The sequence below is a fragment of the Leptosomus discolor genome, chromosome 5 (genome assembly GCF_034619465.1).
Source record: "Leptosomus discolor isolate bLepDis1 chromosome 5, bLepDis1.hap2, whole genome shotgun sequence".
Taxonomy (NCBI): domain Eukaryota; kingdom Metazoa; phylum Chordata; class Aves; order Leptosomiformes; family Leptosomidae; genus Leptosomus; species Leptosomus discolor.
Window position 1 is genome coordinate 70,041,634 of NC_141395.1, and position 17,508 is coordinate 70,059,141.

Sequence of the window (17,508 nt, forward strand, 5' to 3'; positions counted from 1 at the left end):
AAAACTGAAACAGCCTTGATGAAACAATAACAATAAAAGGAAAGATGATAATAAGAACAAGGAAATAATGAAATCTATGCAGTATGTACGAATAGATACAAACCCAACACCGAACCCAACTGCCCCCGCCCTGGTGACGACACGTCCCCACCACGCCGCAGGGCTGGCACTGGGGCAGTCCCAGGCTGGACTGGGCAGCAGGCAGGGACGGGATGCAGGAGCTGGACTCAGGCACTGGATTCAGGGCTGCACGGATCGGGATCGACGACAGAAGGACAGACAGAGCCCTCCTCAGGTGTCGGCCGTCGAAGAAGAGAGCGAGACCCTGGTGACCCCTCAGCTTTCCACTGACCATGGCGTCCGTGGGGTGGAACACTCTGTGGGTCAGGTTTGGGTCCCCTGTCCGGTTCGCTCCTCCCTGCAGGGGCGGCCTTTTTTGGGCTGGTGACCCTTTTCCCTCCCGGCGCCCCAACACGGGTACAAGACTCAGCAGTGACCTTGGTCACTACAAGAACAAGTCCAAGCCAGGGCCTCTCTGCATCCCATTCCTTGGTGCTGGCTGTGACCATCGGGGGTTGGCACTGCTGGGAGCAGTCGCTGTCTGGAAAAACGTGCTGCTGTTTCAGAAAGTGCCTTAGTTAGAGGAGACTTGACTGAAAAGTTAAAGCACTAAACCAGAATTAGTTCTGGTTTAGCCCAGACCAGGACACTGAGCGCTGTACTTCCGAGCCAAAAAGATTTGGGGTTTTTTTTTTTAGGCTGCGAGAGAATTTGTGGTTTCTTCAAGGCTGCGGCAGCCTGGGGTGTTCCCCCAGAGCCGTCCGCGCGCAGAACGCTCGCTCTGCAGAGGGGACAGGAATTGTCTGCGCCGTCGCCTCTGGCCCGTCAGTAACGGTTGGGTGGGAAGGGGAACGTGGCTGACCTCCGCCTTTCTGTCTGCAGGTGTCCAACATAAAGAACGAGGACATCAAGGTCCGGCAAGACAACGTCACCAAGCTGCTGACCGACATCCAGGTGATGAAGGGGAAGCAGGAGACCATGGACTCCAAGCTGATCGCCATGAAGCAGTATGTATGTGGGGAGGGGGCGGCAGACAGCGCGGGAGAGTCGGCCCGCTGGTTTCTTGCCTGAACACGTTGGTTTTTAAGAGCTGACCGGGGAGGAGGCTGGCGGCCGCTCGCTCGTCCCCGGGGAGCAGCCGGGGCCTTGGGAGGCTTTTGGGTAGCGCCACGAGGGGGTGGCACAGGGACCTGAAGCCCCTGAACGACCTGGTGCCGCAGCAGCCAGCCCGGCGACCCCAGACGCGGCGTGAAGCTGCCTTGGAGCGCAGCTCTGCTCGGGGGCAGCGCGCGGAAAGGCTGCGGCGCCTTCCGCCACCCCCTTCCCCGCCGCGGGGGTCCCGGCCCGAGGCGTCGCTCGGCGCAAGGCGCCGGCCTTTTCCCGGGGGACTTTGGGGTCTTCCTCCCACCGAGCACAACCGTTGGGTCTTGCCTGGCGCCGCGCCCGGGGTGTTGGGGTCGCTGGGGGTCCTGCTGCGCTCGTGCCGCGTTCGGCCCCCCGGCTCCTGACTCCTCGCTCGCGCCCGGTTAAATTCGCGCCGGACGCGGCTCCCCCGGGGGTTCGCTGGTGGGTCGGGAGGCAAAACGGGTGGTTTTGAGTCCCGCCGGCGGTCGCTGCCTGACCTTCAGAGGGTGCCGGGTGCCGGGGCTCGCCCGGCCGTGGTCAGACCGAAGCGTTTAGTTAACGTCACCTCCAGACCCTCAGCGCTGCGCCGGGAGCTGGTGCCCTCCCGGGGGGGCAGGATCTGGGCACCGTCTGCCGGCGGGGGGGCTCGCGCCCTTGACCTGCCCTGGAGCTCAGGGACCCCTTGAGGCCAGTGGACGTGGGGGTGCGGGGGTCTCGTTCCCTCAGGCACCGTTACAGACCCTGATTTAACGCCCCCTTTTCTTCCCCTCTTTACCTCCCCACGACGTGGGGTGAGTTGTACGTCCGCGAAGCTTTGTTTTACGCCCGGCTGCTTCACCTCGGCCTCTGTTCCTAAGGAGTTTGGGGCGGGGGCTTTGGGAAAAGGGAGCAGGCAGCCCTCTGTTCCTGCGGGAAGGCAGGGAGGGGGGCGTCAAAGGGACGGTTTCACAGCGGGTAAGATTTCCTCCGCACCGTGTTCCCAAACGTCCCTTTTCTGGGATTTCATCACTCCGTCTTGTCCCTGCAGACCGCTCCTCTGGCCCCTCTGGCGTTCGCGGGAGGGGAGCGAGCCCGCTTCGTCTCCGGGGTCGTCCTAAATGATTCCCTTCACCTTCTGTCTGCCCCAGGTGTGAGCGCCCAGCCTCACCCCCAGGCTGCGCTCCTCCTCGGGCTCTTTGCCGGGGGGGAGAGAGGAAAGAGATCGTCCTCCTCGCCCGCTGGTAGGTGGCGGCAGGTAAACTCGTGCGCCGTCACCGCCGTTGCCGTGCGGTGGGTCTGCGGACGGCAGAGGCGGCTCTTCCCGGTTTCCCTTTCGAGGGAGCGGCCTGGCTCGGCTTTGGGGGAAAACCTGCCGTGCAGCCCGCCCCGGACGGCCGAGAAGCTGCCTCAGCGGAGCGGAGCCGGCGGCGTCTTCCCTAGTCCTCCAGCGGTCGTGCCAGGGGACTGGTGAGCGCTCCGCCCGCCGTTACCGCCGCGGGAGGGTAAACCCCTGTGCCCCGGGGCTGGAAGCTGGTTTTTCCGCGCTCCTGGAGCAGCAGTCAGCTCCCTCAAACGATTAGCTCGCCGCTCTGCGTCGGGTCTTTGGGCCCAGCCGTTAACCACGGCGGCTCCTCTGCTTTCCCACGGTCGTTTTCCTGCGGGAAGAATGAGCGACGCCGAGAGCCGTCTTTAACCCCGCAGCCGGACTTGTGGTCCCAGCCCCGCGGAGCTCCTCGAAATTTCTGCGGCGTTCGCAGCGCCGGGGCGCGTTTTGAGCTGCAGCGTCGGGCTCGGACCCCTGGGCCGAGGCTGGGAGCGCGCTCGAGCGCGTTGCAGCTCTCCGGGCCGCGTCCTGGCTGCTCCGCCGGCGCTCGCTGGAGCCCACGTGAGCGTTATTAATTCTAACGGGGCTGGAAGCCGCTAGGTGGAGTGCCTAAAGCGGGGCTGGGAGCGCTGCGAGCCGCGGAGAGCCAGCAGCCCCCCGCAAAGCCGCGGAGCTTTCCCCGCTCCCTCCAGGAAGATCCCGGCTGCCCAGTTAACGGAACGCCGCGCCTCGGACCCGCTGCCGCAAGGTTTGGTCGCCAGCCCGGCGGGAAACATCCCGCCGAAGGAACGGGGCGCGACTGGTGAGCGGGGCAGGCTGCGGGGCAGGGCTGGGAGCGCGGCGAGGGGCCCGCCGCTCCTCAGCCCTGACCGGCTGCCGGGCTGAGCCTCGGCTGCCGGCGCTGCCGTTACGGCATAACCGCCTCTGCGCGGCTGGGGACGCCCCGTCCTTCCTGGCGGCTGCTGCGTCCTTCGCAGCCGCTCGGTAACGGGGTGGGTTTGGTCTTCTGCGGGCCCTCCGCGCAGCTCGGGGGGCGGCGGTTCCTTACCTCCAACTCGTGGTTGGCACCGGGTCCCTGTGCCTGGGCTGCCGATCCGTTCCGGAGGGCAGAGCTCACGAGCCATTTCTCACGTCTTCCTTTTCTCAGGACCTTGTGGTCAGAAATCCTCATCTTTCTCCTCGGCTAACGGGACGCGCGGTTCGCTGGAGGCTGGTGGCCTCTTCCGCGCCGGGTCTGCGCCGCGCTTCGGGGCCTCAGCTGGGCCTCAGCGGCGCGGCGCTGTCCCTTGTTTTCTCGGCGAGCTTCCTGAGCGTTCTCGGGGACCTGCCGCCTTGCATCGTGTTGCATCGCCGCAGTGGGGCTGTCCCAGCTTCTTCTCCTTCCCCTTCACCAGTGTCAGCAGCCGACCCCGTCCAGCTGCGGCCGTTGCGTAGCCGAAAGGGCGTGGATCAGGACCCTCAGCCTGTGCCCGTCATCCTGCCGCTGCTCGGCGAATCGCCACCGCCGGCACCAGCCAGGATCCCGCCGGATTCCTGCCCTAACCTCACCACAGGGCCTCCGTGGCAAATCCTGTGGGGATAACGGCTTTTCGGCCTCCAGCGTGGAGGCCAGAGAGGGGAAACTGGGCGGCAGCTCTGCAAATCAGCTCGCAATGGGACCGGCAGGTCCCGCGTCCGTTCTCGTCCGACGGGAGCGGTTGGACGTAGGGATCTCGGCCGACTTTGCGCGGACGTGGTCGGATCCCGGCCGGAGGAGCGCGTATGGGTCCCGTGTCGGCCCTGGGAGTCTGCTGCGTCCTCGAGCACGCCTCAGGAACAGCGACACGAGTGACGCAGAGGGTGGAACGCCGGCTGAGTAACGGGTGGCCGACGGAGCTCGGCCGTCCTCGCCGACGGGGAAGGTGAGGGGATGCTGGGGGCCGCCTCTGGAGGTGACTCCAGCCTGAGGAACGGAAGCTTGAGGGTTTCTCATGCGGGGACAGAGGTGAAAATGGATCAGGTTAGCCTGGCAGTGAGGTCTGCGCTCCTGAGCGAAAAGGCGTGTTTGAATGGGCCGTGGAAAGCTGTGGCTGATTCTCCACCCCTGGGAATTCCAGGTTCCCCCGTTTCGGCCCCGGCTGTTGGACTGGGAGCAGGAGGGAAGGCAAGTGCTGCGGCTTGTGCTTTACAGGGCGGGTGATCACAGTGTTCCGGGGGGTTGGCTGGAAAATCCGATGCCACGAAGAATGCTTGGGGAAGGTTTCGGTGTCTGGTGTCTCGCCAGAGCTCTTCTCCTCCCCTGTCCCCATCTTACGGACTTTGAGGAATCCAGATCCAAGACTTCTCCCCTTGACCGGAGCGTGTTAGTGGGCGCTGACTGGGGGGGGGTGACTTGGTTCTCCGCGCTGAACCCGGACCTGAGCAGGCGAGCTCTGCTGCGGAGGAGACCCCCGAAAGAGTCGCTCCCGTGGAAATTCCGCGGGATTCGGCGCAGAGACGCCAGTGGAAACGGGGAGCCGATCCCCTCACGGACAGGCAGGAGCAGAAGGAGGCCCTGTAGCCCAGCTCTTCCTCCGCTGCTCCTCCAGCCAGCGGCTCTGGTGGCTGACCGGGGCTGAGCACAGCCCGCCTCGGGCGGCCGGGGAGGCCTCGCCGCGGTTACGGCGGCGTTGCCTGAGACGGCGACCGTCGTCTCCGAGGGAGGAGGGCGCCGGAAGCTTAAAGCTGTTCCGTGGTGCCTGGGACGCTCCGTTCCGAAGTGGTTTTTCTCCGTCTAAAGGTGTATTTTGTCGGGGAGAAGGGGCTCCGCTCCAGCCAAGCGCACGGTCGCGTCTTGTGTCGCAGCAAGGCCTTCAGAGCGTGTTGAAAACGCGTTTGGGTGGGAGCGAGAGGGGGGCAGGCTGTTCCGGGGGGTTTTGGTGGATATCATCCTCGGCACATCCAGTCGGACGCCCGTAATAAACGTCTTTTCATTGCCCAGCTGCGAACAGACCCTCTCCAGTCTTCCCGTACCGACACAGCTTCGCTCGGAAGGGCTGCCCGAAGGACGGCGGAGCACAGCCGGCCGCGTCTCCGCCGGGATAACGCGCCTCTGGGTCATTTGCCGTCGGTCCCTCGCGCTGGCAGCAAGCGCTGGGAAGCGGATAAGCCGAACTGGATAGGAAAACGTTTGTTCTTCCTTGTCAGCAGCTCCTTCAGCAGGACTGGAGAGTGCTCCCGCGGGGCCGAGCGGTGGAGGGGGACACCTGCAAGGCGATCCCGCCTCTTGGGGCCGGTTAACCTGCACTTCGCTGCTCTTAGTTTGACGTATTTGGGGGGGTTTTGTTAGTTTTAGGGTGGGTTTTGTTGCTTCTCCTGGAAAACCAGACGTCCCTTGTCTTCTTCCGGGTATTTTATGGGCCTAGGAGATTTTTTTTTTAATTTAAAGAAAAGAGGGGCAAGCAAGCTCCGGGTGAAGCAAGCGTCTGAGACGGCTTTAGGGAAGGTTTCGCTGCTCGGCGCGGCCTCCTGCCGTGGTGGCTTGGGGAGGGTCGCGTCGCGTCGCGATCGCTCGGCCCTTCTAGTCGCCCCACGGAGAAGGACGTGCGAAACCCCCTCCCGTAACGCCGGAGGCCGCCCTGCCTCTTGCTGGGGGAACGAGGAGCCGCCTCTCGTCCTGGCGACACCGCTGCCGCGGAGCTTCCCTCGCTCCGGCTCGCCCAGGGGGTCGCGGGGCGAGGCTGGAAGTGCCTCGCTCTGCTCCGTTAGTCCCCTCTCGATCCTGGCTGCTTTTTTCAGACACTTAACCATCTGAAAACGGCTTCTTTGGCTGATTTTTTTTTTTTTTTTTTTATTTAATCACGAAGTGCAGTTTACTGGAGCGTATGCAGACAAGCCCTGCGGGCAGCTCTGCGCGGATTAAATAAGGCACAGCGAGGCCTTGAGCTCTGCTTCCCGTCCTGCGCTCTGCTTCCAAGAGCTTCTGCGAGCCCCTCCCTTTCGTTTTCCTGCTCTCGGCGTCGCCGTAGCTCCCGCGAGTCCGGCGCAGGAGCCATTCCCTGAGCCTCCCCGCGCAGCCCCGCCTCGCCCGGGCACCCCGAGGGTCGCGGCGGCTCAAGGACCCTGCGGCGTCAGCGCTCGGGCTTGCCCGAGGTGCCGGGCTGACGCCGCCAGCCTTGCCAGAGCCGGGGCGCCGGGGCTTGGCCTGCGCGGCGGCGTACGCCGCCCTCTTTCCCTCCGGTCTCGGCGGGGCTGCCCGGTTCGCGCGTCGGTTCCTTCACGTCTTCTCCAGCTTCTCCGTGCCGGTACTTGGGGGTCGGGGGGTTCCCGCCGGCGCTGAGGCTCTGCTGGAAGGGTCGTCGGGGTTGACTCTAGTCCGTCACCTCGGTGCTGAGGGGTGCTGCCGGACTCGGGGGTGGGCAGCGTGCTTTCTCTCACGTGCCAGGCGTTGTGCCGAAGGCGTTGCTGTCGGGGTCCTTGCTGGTCCCGATTGCTTTTCTCTTTCCGTCTGTTAAAATCAGAAACCGCCGCGGGAGGAAGGAGAGGAACCCCCGCTCCGGCGGCGGGGAGCGGCATCGCCTTCAGCCGGGGGCCCGTCGCCGTCCAGAGCCACGGCGGGTTATTGCTCGCGGCACCTTTTGCGCAGGTCCCTGACCTGGAATTCCCTTCGGCCTCCTGCGCTTCGGGAGCTGCGACTCCGCTCCGGGCCAGACGTTTCCTCCCGGGCTCTCTGCCTCGGGGCCGTGCAGATGTTGAGCTGACCGCGGCGGTTAGAGCTGGCTCTCGCGGTGCCGCACGCGCTGCCCGGCACTTGGCGGCGTTTCGCCGGACGTCGTGTTCCTTCCCGGCTCCGGGGCTGCCCGGCTCTGGAACCCCTCGGCTCTTGGACCCCGCCTGCGGCTCTGTGGCGAGGGTGGTTTAGCTTAACCCCCGGTGTGGCGGCACGCTCGGCTTTTGGGACCGTGAGCAGCTCGAGAAGGCGACGCTCGGGCTCCTGTACCTCCGTGCCCACCCGCTGTCGGTGCGGAAGGGTGGCCGAGGGGTTTCCATGCGGCCGCGGCGCTGCCCTGGTAAAGCGCCGGCGCGACCGGACAAGCCCCAACACTGGCTGCGCCAGGAGGGGGAGAAACCAAACCAGCGTTGTCTCTCGGTGGGGAAATCTTTGCCCTGATGAGCTCCCCGGCAGGGAGCAGGGAGATCTCCGGCTGCCTCCCCCGGCAGCGACCGCGCTCGGCGCTCCCCGGCCCGCGGCTTCCCCGAGCGCACGGGGCAGGAAGGGGAGCCGGCGAGGCCGTCGCGTCCCGGTGATTCATCGGCTCTGCTCGAGTCCGGCGGGAGCCCGAGCGTATCCGTCAGTTTAATTTTAAACAGGCCGCTGAAAGCAGCGAGCTCGCCGCGGTGTCTGCACCTGTTTTTGTCGGTTTTCTCCCCGGCTCCTTCAGGGATCGGCTTCGCTCTGGCTCGGCGCGCGGAGCCGTGCCGAGGGACGCCGAGAGCCCTTCCTCCCGACCGGGCTCTGTTTACGAGGCCCCGCCGCTTTTACAAGGCCCCGGTCGCTAACAGAGTTTAAAAGTTAGCATTTCTCCTGACAAAAATAAATCTGAACAGACACAAGAACTTGGCCTTTCGCAGCGTAATTCCTCTCCCCCAGAATTAGTTTACCGTATGCAAACCCCCAGTAAATCATACCAAATAATTTTGACCCGTGTAGCTTGCTTTATGGTTTCAGGGTTCCAAAAGCAACATATATATTACCGTTTGACAGCGGCCCAAGGGGATAGAGTTTGCACTAGAACATTTGTTGAAAAGATTGAATCCGTCGGCGCGCGGCGAGAGGAGAGCTGAGCTCGGTCAGGATGCAGCCGGCGCGGCGATCGCCGAGTTGGGTCGCCGTGGTCAGGAAAGCCTCGTTAACAGGAGCCGCCCCCCACCTTCAGGGAGCGAGGTGCTCTGCTGAAAAGCCGCTTAAAACCGTCTGGGAGATGAGGAGCTGCGTGGCTCTCGGTCCTAGGCTGAGAACTAGGCAGGACTTGGCAGCCCCGCTCCTCTCTTCGCCTGCCCTCCACAGCTCCGAGAGCGCGACGGGTGCGTTCGGCCTCTCCCTCCTGCCCGTCCGTCCTGGCGCGGACAAAACGCGGCCCCAAGGCGTCAAGTTTGGGAGATGATCTGGTGAGAAGTGGCTGGCCGGGTGAATTCTGCGGTTCGCACCGTGCCCTGCGGGTCCCTGATGGCTTGTGTCCTGTTCCTGCCGCCTGGCCCGGCGGCGCGAGGTGTTGTGGAGCGGGAGGGGCCGTGGGCTCCTCAGCCGGCACGGGAATCTCTGTCCGGCCTCTCGAGCTGGCGCTGCGGCTTCCTGGACCCTCTGCGTCTGACCCGAGTTTCGACTCGTCGGCGCTTCTGCCCGAGTCAGTTTGCAGCCGAACCTGAGCTGTACCTCGAGGTAGCGCCCGGCAGGGATGCGGGGTGCTGCAGGGGGCCCTGGGCTCTGTCCCGGCGAGCCGGGCCGTCGGGGCGGCCGCAGGCGCCAACGTTTCCCTTCTCCCATGTGGGTTTTTAACAGCAGCTTCGCTGGGGCAGAGCAGCGCCGGCGAACGCGCCGAGAGCCTGAGCGCGCGGGAGGCCGAGCTGGAGGACCGCGCCGGAGATGCCACGCTTCGGCGGAACGGGAGGCCGAAACGCGGCACCGGGCAACGCGGCGAGCAGCGAGGCAGGGGCCGTGCCGGTGCCGCAGCCCAGCTGCCCGCCCGCGGCGTTGGTCACCGCCGCAGCGAAGCGCGGGCTCTGCCGTCGCGGTTCTTGGGGGCCGATCCCCGGGGCGGTAGGTACCGTGCAGCAAATCCCGGGCTTTTTCTGCAAATATCGTTTTCTTCTCCGGTGAAAACCTGGAGCGTTCTCTTCCTCGCGCCCCCCTGCTCCTGCCCGGAGCGGGGCAGCGGGACGGAAGCCGGTTGGGAAGACCCCAGCGGTGGTAAGAGGACGGAGGCAGCTGGCCGAGAGGCGGCTCGTGGGTCGTCCTGCCCAAACCCTTCCGGCCCTCTAGGAGAGCGTGCCGGGCGGTCGGCGCTCTGCCCCGCCGCAGGGCCCGGTCACCGTGGGGAGCCTCCCCTCTGCCCCCCCGGAGGTGCTTTCTCTGCCTCCCGTGGGCAAGAGAAGGAAGGGGGGCTGGCCTGCCGGCCAACAGGAGACCGTGCCTCTGCGGCCTGCAGCCGGGGCGGCCAAACCTCTTCATCCGGAGCGTCTTCTGGAGGCAGTAGTGCTCCACGGGCCGGCCTGCCGGCGTCGGAGCTGGATGGCGGAGCGGCAGCTTGTCCCCGGGGGTCGCTCTGCGGAGAAAGAGCCTTCGCCCTGCGCGCGCCCCGGGCAGCCGGGCGGCATCTGCCTGTCCCCGCTCGGGGGTCTGCGCCCTCCTCCGCGCACCTCTGCCCGTCGTTAGCTGCCTGGTTGGTGACGGCGCTGCGGCCCAGAGCCTGCACCGAGCGGTTGGGGGGGGGGTGTCTCTGCTTCCCACTTCGTGGTACCCGTCTGGAAATAACAAATTACGCTTTGACTTTGCTGCCGAGTTTCCTTTTCAAAGCAGGTGAGAGCGCCGCGGGCAGAGTTCAGCGCCGCCGCGCTCCTGGCGCGGGTTTGGAAATGAGACGTCACCGTCAAGGCGCCGGTTTCTTGCAGGGCCGCCGTAAATCTCGAGGTCTTGGCTGGGCGGTTTGCGCGCCTGGGGGCTCCCCGCGCCGCAGCCCGGGAGCGGGCGCCGGAGAAGGCTCGCGCTCGAGGCGGCCTCCTCCGGCGGCCGCCTGCTCCTGGCAGGCTTTCCATCCGCGCTGTGGCCTGGCGTGCCGCAGCGCTCTGAGGGAGCGATCGCCTCTGGCTTCGGCCCCGCCGGAGCCCCCGCGCCCCGCACGAGGGAAGGGCCGTCCGTTACCGCCGACGGCCCCCAGCCTCGCGCCGGGGCTGCGGGCCCTGCTTCTGCGGCCCTGAAATTGGGCACTTGTAACGGGTTGGTTTAGGGCCTTCCTGCGCGAGGGTTGCGCGGGCTCCGGCTGTTGGGAGAGCGGGGCCAAAAGCTCTGACGCTCCTGCCGCGGCCTCCACGTGTCAGTCCGCTCCTGGGGGACCGGGGCTGGCTCCGAGTCCAGCATCGGCTTGATCTTAAAATGGCTTTGATGGCGCCTGAGGCCGAGCCTAACGTGGGATCTGCGTGTTTTATCTGCGCCGCTGCTTTTTACGAGCTTAGTCGCTGCTCGAGATCATCTGAAGGCCGTTTTACTGGTCCTTCCAGACCACGGGCGGAAGACCTGCGGCGTGCTCGCTTTTCAGCGCCGCGCTCTGAACCTGAAACCCATTACCGCACCGACGTTGAAATAACTCGACCCAACTGGCGCCTCTTCCCCTGGTTTGTAGCGTCAGCTGCTGTCTGGCAGGCCCGTGGACGTGGCCTGTGACGGGGTTTCTCCTCCTCGCCGCTCTCTGCCCTGCTCCCTGTGCTGGCCGGCGCCTCGCCGGTCGCGGAGGCGCCGGCTTTTGCCGCCGTGTCCGCGCCGCTCGCCTCCTGCCCGCTTCGCCGTGCCGCCTCTCCCCTAACCCGCTCTTTCAGAGCTCTCCGGAGGGAGCGCTGCTCGGAGCCCGCTGGTGACTCCTGCCGGGGGGTGGCTTGAGGCTGCGCCCCCAGCTGCACCCGGGGCTGGACGGAGCAAGTCCCTTCGCTTCGCGCAGCGTCCCTCCAGTCACCCGGTCCCTTCGGGAGCGGTGAGCTGGCCTGCCTTTCTCTCGATCCTCTCCTTTTTCGGAAGAAAAGCAGAGAACGGTTAAAAGCTGCGTCCCGTTCCCTCTGTCCGTCCCCGTCGGAAATGGCTCAGAACAACGGACTGGAGGAGACGGACTCCGCCGGGAAGAGGCGGGACGGCGCGGTGTTACTGAAGCGGGGCTGGATGGGCGATGCGCGTCCGTGCTGCCGCGGCCGAACAACTTCTGCTGGTCGCCACGGGGACCTGCACAAGCCCAGCCTGACCCCGCGCTCGGGACGGAAGAGGACCCCCTCTGGTGCTTCCCCCTTTGCTCCTCCTGGGCCCGTGTTTCCGCAGCGGTTCTGTGGAGGGGCCTCAGGTGGGGCGCGAGGCGCGACGCCGCCTGCGGGGAGGTGCTGCGGCGGCGCCCGAGAGAGCAGGGTTCTGAGCGAGCGGTGGGTTTGTTTGGACGGACAGTTGGTCTTGATCGACGCCGGCGAGCGGGCCCTTCCCCCGGTGGCACGACCTGGCGCTGCCTGCGCCTCCTGCCGCGCTTACCCTCCTGTTAAAGGGCGGCGAATGCCGGTCTGGTCCGTCCGCCTCTGCGGGGCCCCGGTGAGAGCCCAGGCCCGGTGGGCGAGTGACCGTTCCTTGGAGCCAGCCCCGTGCGAGACCCCAGTTGAGCGGCCGTTGCTTGGAGTCGCCCCGAGAGCGCCTGCCCGTCGCCTTTCTGAAAAAACCCACGGGTTCTGGAGGTCTGCGGTGGGACCTCGGTGGCGCTGCTTCGCTGGGGAGGTCGTGGCTCGCCCTGAGGACGCCCTGGGTGAGCCCTGTCCTGCTCCCCAGCTCTCCCTAGGACAGAGGTTCCCCCGGACGCTTCGCAGGGTGGCACGCGGTTCTTTACCGATGTTCGGCTCGGGAAAGGAGGTGAAATCCTCGCTGGGCGGCGAGGGAAACTGTTGCTCTGCAGCAGGAGCCTTCGCGGCTTCCCCTTGGCCTCCTCCAGCCAGACCTCACGGGTGACCCGCGCCCGTGCTGGCCGTCTGACGGACGGATTCGGAGTCGGCGTTTCTCTCGGCGTCCTGCCGATTCCTGCAGAGTTTGTGGGCGCGACGCACGACGTCCTTACGGGTGCGAGAGCCGCTGGGCAGGCTCTGACCTGATGAAGCTCCTGGGCCGCGACAGAGGCGCAGGGAAAGGGCGTTGGCGTGAGGGCGAGGGTTCTGGCCTCGTGCCGTGAGCCCCGGCGCCGGGCGGCTGCTGCGCCCGCGTCTTGGCGTTTGTGGTGTTTCCGCAGCACGTGAGCTCGCGGGGGGGGCGATGCGAACTTGGGGGGGCTGCGAGTTCTGCCCCTAAATTGCCTCGTGCAGCGAAAACACGCGTCTGTTCGAGCTGTCAGCCGGCTCGGAGCTTCTCTTTGGCAAGAGCGCGCCAATCGGGTTTTTCCCGCTTTATTGATGATTTTATCGGCGACTGACACGGCCCCTTTGGCCGCTTCTCCGAGCCCGAAGGACCCTCATTCCCGTGGTCGTTCCTCTTGCAGAGGCTGCCCACGGCTGTGGTCGCCCCCTCCCTGCTGACCTTCCGTCGTGGCGGCGGCGGCGGCGGCAGGCGATGGCGTTGGGGTGCCGGGGTGCGGCGGGTGCCGTCGTTTGTTCTTTCCCTGCCTCCCTTCCCCACGTGGTTGACGGGCGAGGAAGGTGGCGGCGGGGGTTTGCCTCTGTGGTGAAAGGGCGTTCTCACTGTCCGAACTCCCCCCGAGATTCCGTGGGCTCCTCAAAAGCTTCTTTGTGGGTTCCTGTTTCTCCAGCCGGCAACCTGAGAGCGCAGCCTGCCGCTCCGCGCTCCCGCCTGCTCGCCTGCGAGTCAGGTCGCGATTAAGACGGCGACTTCTGAGCCTCGAGGAAACAAAAAGGGCTTTTTTCCTCGTAAACAGGATCTGAAAACGCCTGCCTCGTTCGCGAGAACAAAGGCCAGTCTCTGTGGCGGAGCCGAGGGGGTTCAGACTCTCGACATCGTGACCTTTGTGCGTGTGGAAACCGATCGACTGGGAACGGGCGTTTTGGGGGCCGTGGGACGTCTCGGTCTGTAGGAAGATCTGCAAAACGCCGGAACCTTTCTGGCTGCAGAGAGCAGCTGAAGTCTCTGAGCCACGCTGCGCCCTTCTCCACGACGGGGACGGGAGATTCGGCTTGTGGAAAGGAGCAGGGTTCAGTTTTTCCGCGTTCCCCTGCCCTCGCCGTATCCCTTCCTTGCCGCAGGGTGGGCTGAGCGGCTCCTCCGGGGAACCCCGCTGCGGCCGGGGCCCTCCAGCACGGGCTGCCACTGGCGGGGGTGCGGTTGGGCTCGGCGTCCCCTCTTGCTAGGGACCGGGCAGCGCCAGAGCTGAACTTCCCAAGGTCTCCTTCCTCCCTCACAGTCCTTGAAATCCAACTGCCCCGTCGGGCTTTACTCCGTTTCGCCTCGGGGCAGGACGTGCCCACCGGGGTGGAGGCGGGCGGCGGGGCGAGGAAAGCTCTGGACGGCCCCGGGCGGTGACCCCCCGCCCCGTCCTGGCTGCCCTGGCCGTGCGGAGCAGGGCTCCCCGCCCCGGTCCCTGCCCTGCTTCTCGGCCTCGGCGGGTGCCCCGGGGAGACGCCGGGGTGGCCTCTCGGCGCCAGCTGGTGTGGGGGAACAGCTGCCACGGGACCCTTTCTCGGAGCGAAGAGCCCAGCAGCTCCCTGAGCCCGTGCTCCCGCGGCCGTAGTGGGTGCTGCGGGTACCGGCCGCCCGCGAGGCCGGGTGGGGAAGTACGTCGGAAAGGCAGGGGAATCCCTTCTGTTAGCAGGGTCAGACCTTCCTCCAAGCTCAGGTGTTGCTCTCTCCTCACGTTGCTGAAAAGCAACAAAAAAGGCCCCCTGTGCCGGGCTGGTGAGGCCACAGGCGTTAGGGCGCTGCCTTCGGGCACGGAGCCGGGATCTCTCGCCGCTCCGCGACGGGTCCGCTACTGGGAGCGACTCTGTCTCAGACCCCAACCGTTTCTCAGTGTCCCCGGCCTGTCACGCCACGCGGTTTGAAAACCCTTCGTCTTGCTGCCGTGCCGGCGCCACCGCTCCGCGCCGCGGCACCCGGCCGACGGGGCTCTGGGAAGCCGGGGGCGGCCGCCTTGCTGCTGGCGTTGGAGCAGGGCAAACGTGTGAGGAGCCCTCCCCCTGAGGAGGAAGGAGCGGCAGGAACAACAGGGTGATGAACTGACCCCAAACCCCATTCCCTGTTTTCCCCCTGCGCCACTGGCAGGGGAGGAGGGAGAGAAATCGGGATCAAATGCGTGCTCCTGTCAGCTCACGGTGGCAGTAGAAGGAGAGCAAAAGCAGCGCTGGTGCCCTTGTGCTGGCTGCGCTCGGGGAGCACCACTCCTGGTGGGGGCAGTCAGCGATATTCCATGTTCCTGAGCTAATTCCAGGAGCTGTTTACAGCCACTCCACTCTTTTTTTCCCCCCCCCCCCGAAGGCTTTACCTGCGGGCGATTAAAGATGGCTGGCGCTCGAGCCGGGGCTCCAAGCAGCTTTTTGGCCCAGGGGGTGATTTAGTGCCAGGTCAGACCCAGCTGCTTCCCACCCCCGGACAGCGGGCGGTACGGGGAGCGCACGCCCCCGCTCGGTGCCGCCTCCTGCGCATCCCGGTCTCTCCCCGATGGTCTGGCTTGCCCTGCGCTCTGCCCCTGCCTGGGGGGGTGCCGTGCCTCCAGGCACCTGAACCCTGCCCTCCGGAGCTCGCCTGCCTGCTCCCACGCGTCTGCCTCCGGGTATCGCGGCTGGCGGCGCCGTCCCTAAAGCCCGGGAGCTGCCGGCTCCGCTATCGATCCCCAAACAAGAGCTTAAGAACCAGTTGGGGCCAAGGAGAGCGACACTTTGGAGGTCAGGGCGGGAAAGGCCTGAGCCAGGGCTTCACTGCGGAGGCGTGCGGGCGCGGGGCACGGAGCGAGGGCTCACCGGGTGCTGAACCAAAGCCCTGCCGGCTCCCTGCCCGGCGAGACCCTCGGCAAAGGGCGGGGGGAACGGCGCGGGGCCGGCGCGATCTCCTGGCACCGGCGCTGGGGGTCGGGGGCTTCCCGGGGTGCGGGTGGTGCCCCGGTGCCTAACGGTCCTCCCCCAGGTTGGTTGTGCTTTGCGCCGTGCGGCCCGGCGGCTCCCGGGATGCGGCGGCAGAGGTCTGCATCTTAATTGCGCCGTGTCTGGAGAAGCCCGTCCCTTTGTTCGCGCGGAAGCTGCCAGCTGCTGGCTTCAGCTGATAGCCCCGGCCTCGAGCCAGGAGGGAGAGGGAACAGTTGCTGCCTGTTCCCCTTCGCTTTGTCCTTGGACTCCGCTGCTGCGGGGCGCCGGGGCCGGGCTTTGCAGAACCCCTCGTTTATCGCCTCCCCGTCGTCTCCGAGCAGCACCGCTCGGCTCGGGGCGGCGGCTTTCCGTGCGTGTGCGGCTTTTTCTGGGTCGCTTCCACCCGCCCTGATGCCTCGCTGGCGCTCGGTTGCGCTGCCATCACCGGCAGGGGCTGCCCGGCCCTCCGCGGCCGTCCGTGGGTGTGCGCGGAGAGCCCCGGCGCCGCGGTTCGGGGTGGCTCTCGGAGGCTGAAGCTGCCCCGCGTCGTTCTGCCGAACCTTTAACCCGTGTGTGTGTGTAACTGGCAGGGCGCAGCGTCCCGCGGGCGGGTGAGGAGGGCAGGAAAACTGCACCTCACCTGAAACTGCCGCCCGAGGCCTTGCGCCGCACCCGTTCCGTCCCGCGATGGACGTCTTTGCTCGTTTGTTTCTTTTTTCGAGCAAATATGGCCCCTCCGATCTCGTTTTCTTGACTAAAATGCAGTTTTATTTTCTGCGCGCTCCTACCCGAGGTACTAGAGCACCCGTGTACGTGACGAAGGAACCCGCTTGCCGCGGGGCCGCTTGTGAACACGTCCCGGGGAGCCTCGTGGCGGGAGATAAAGTACTGTAGGACAGAAAAAAGCTGAAACACAGGCTCTGGGGGCATCGAGCGCGTTCGTACACGGTCACAACCGCGTGCTGCAGGTGAAAATCAGGTATTTGCTGACGTGAGTCTCCAGCTTCACACCCCCACAGCAGGAGATGTGAAAAACTCGATTTGAGGGTTTTTTTTTCTCTGCACGCTCTTGGCGCGCGGCGGGCAGCCGAGTACTGGAGTTTGCCTTCGGACAACCCTCTCGCGCGGTTACCCGGTTCCAAAAGCCCGGCTTTAAGAAAAAAGCCAAGGAGCAGCCCAGCCCCGATGAGAGCGTGACAGCTTGCAAGACGGCGTTTTCTTTACATTGCAAAATATGGGATGAAAAATAGTCATTTGTTTTGGAAATGGCTCGCTGTGAAGTCAAGCGCGGCTTTTACCCGCGGTGATTTCGGCTGAAAGGAGAGTAACGACCATTTCCCCCAGCCCGGGCGGGTAATTAAAGCTCTTTGGAAAGGCTGTTTTTCAAGCAGGGGGGCCCTTTCTCCTGAGGACCCCGTGATGAATGAGCGTCCCTCCTGGCTTCGGGAGATAACAAATGTCATCCCCGGCTGGCGGGAGCGGGCGGGCGGCCCCAGCCCCTGGGCTTCGGCGAGAAGGCGCCTGCTCCCTCCCGACAGCCCCGCGTCAGCGCCGCTCCCAAACTGGGGAAAAACTGGGGAAAAATTGGTGTTCGGGGCGGGGGGATGCAACACACCCGTCCAGGTGGGGATGGCGGAGCGGACCCCCGCGCTCCCCGCAGCCGCCTCGTTGGGATCTGCGCTCCCCGGGTGCCGGGGACGGGGGGGCGGGCGGCGCTTGGCTCGGCAGCCGGTCCCACGCGCTCGCCCAGGGAGAGGAGGCCCGTTGTTTCGGCGCCCGGAGCCACGTCCCTGCCCCGCTCCGAGCCCCAAACCTCCCGCCGAGGCTGCTGGCCCGCGGCCCCGGCTTCGCGGGGGTCCCGGCCCGGCCAGGCCTCCCCCGGGAGCGGCGGTTTACGGGAGGCAGGTGCGGAGCGGGGCCGGGGTCGTGCCGTCCCGTGAAATATGGGATGAACGAAACGCTTCAAAGGTCTTTTAATAACTCCCGAAATGAAACGTTTGAAACCGGCCCTTGTAAACTCTTCACCGGCCTTTAATTGCCTCATAAACCGGGACGCTGAGGAAAGAATTAAGGGGGTTTTGTGCTGCTCTCGGATCAGGTTAACCCTTCGGGGACCCCGAGTCCAGCTGTTTCTCTCCCGCCGCCTAATGAGCAGTCACCACCTTCTTTCTTCTCCTTTCATGATCCATCACGGGCTCTGATCCGCCAGACCCCGACCTCTTCGCACGGCTCAGGTGGGGCCCGGGCAGCGGCCGGCGCTGCAAGGGCGG

General features: G+C 65.7%; 1 protein-coding gene across 3 annotated transcripts in view; it reads left to right on the top strand.

The window, feature by feature from the left end:
- HSF1 (heat shock transcription factor 1) overlaps positions 1 to 17,508 on the top strand; it is a 49,886-nt gene that overhangs the window by 12,589 nt on the left and 19,789 nt on the right. For all 3 annotated transcript variants that reach the window (XM_086466283.1, XM_086466281.1, XM_086466282.1), the window contains exon 4: positions 943 to 1,067. In XM_086466283.1, the coding sequence (XP_086322409.1) occupies positions 943 to 1,067 (125 nt within the window). The remainder of the gene's footprint in view (positions 1 to 942; positions 1,068 to 17,508) is intronic.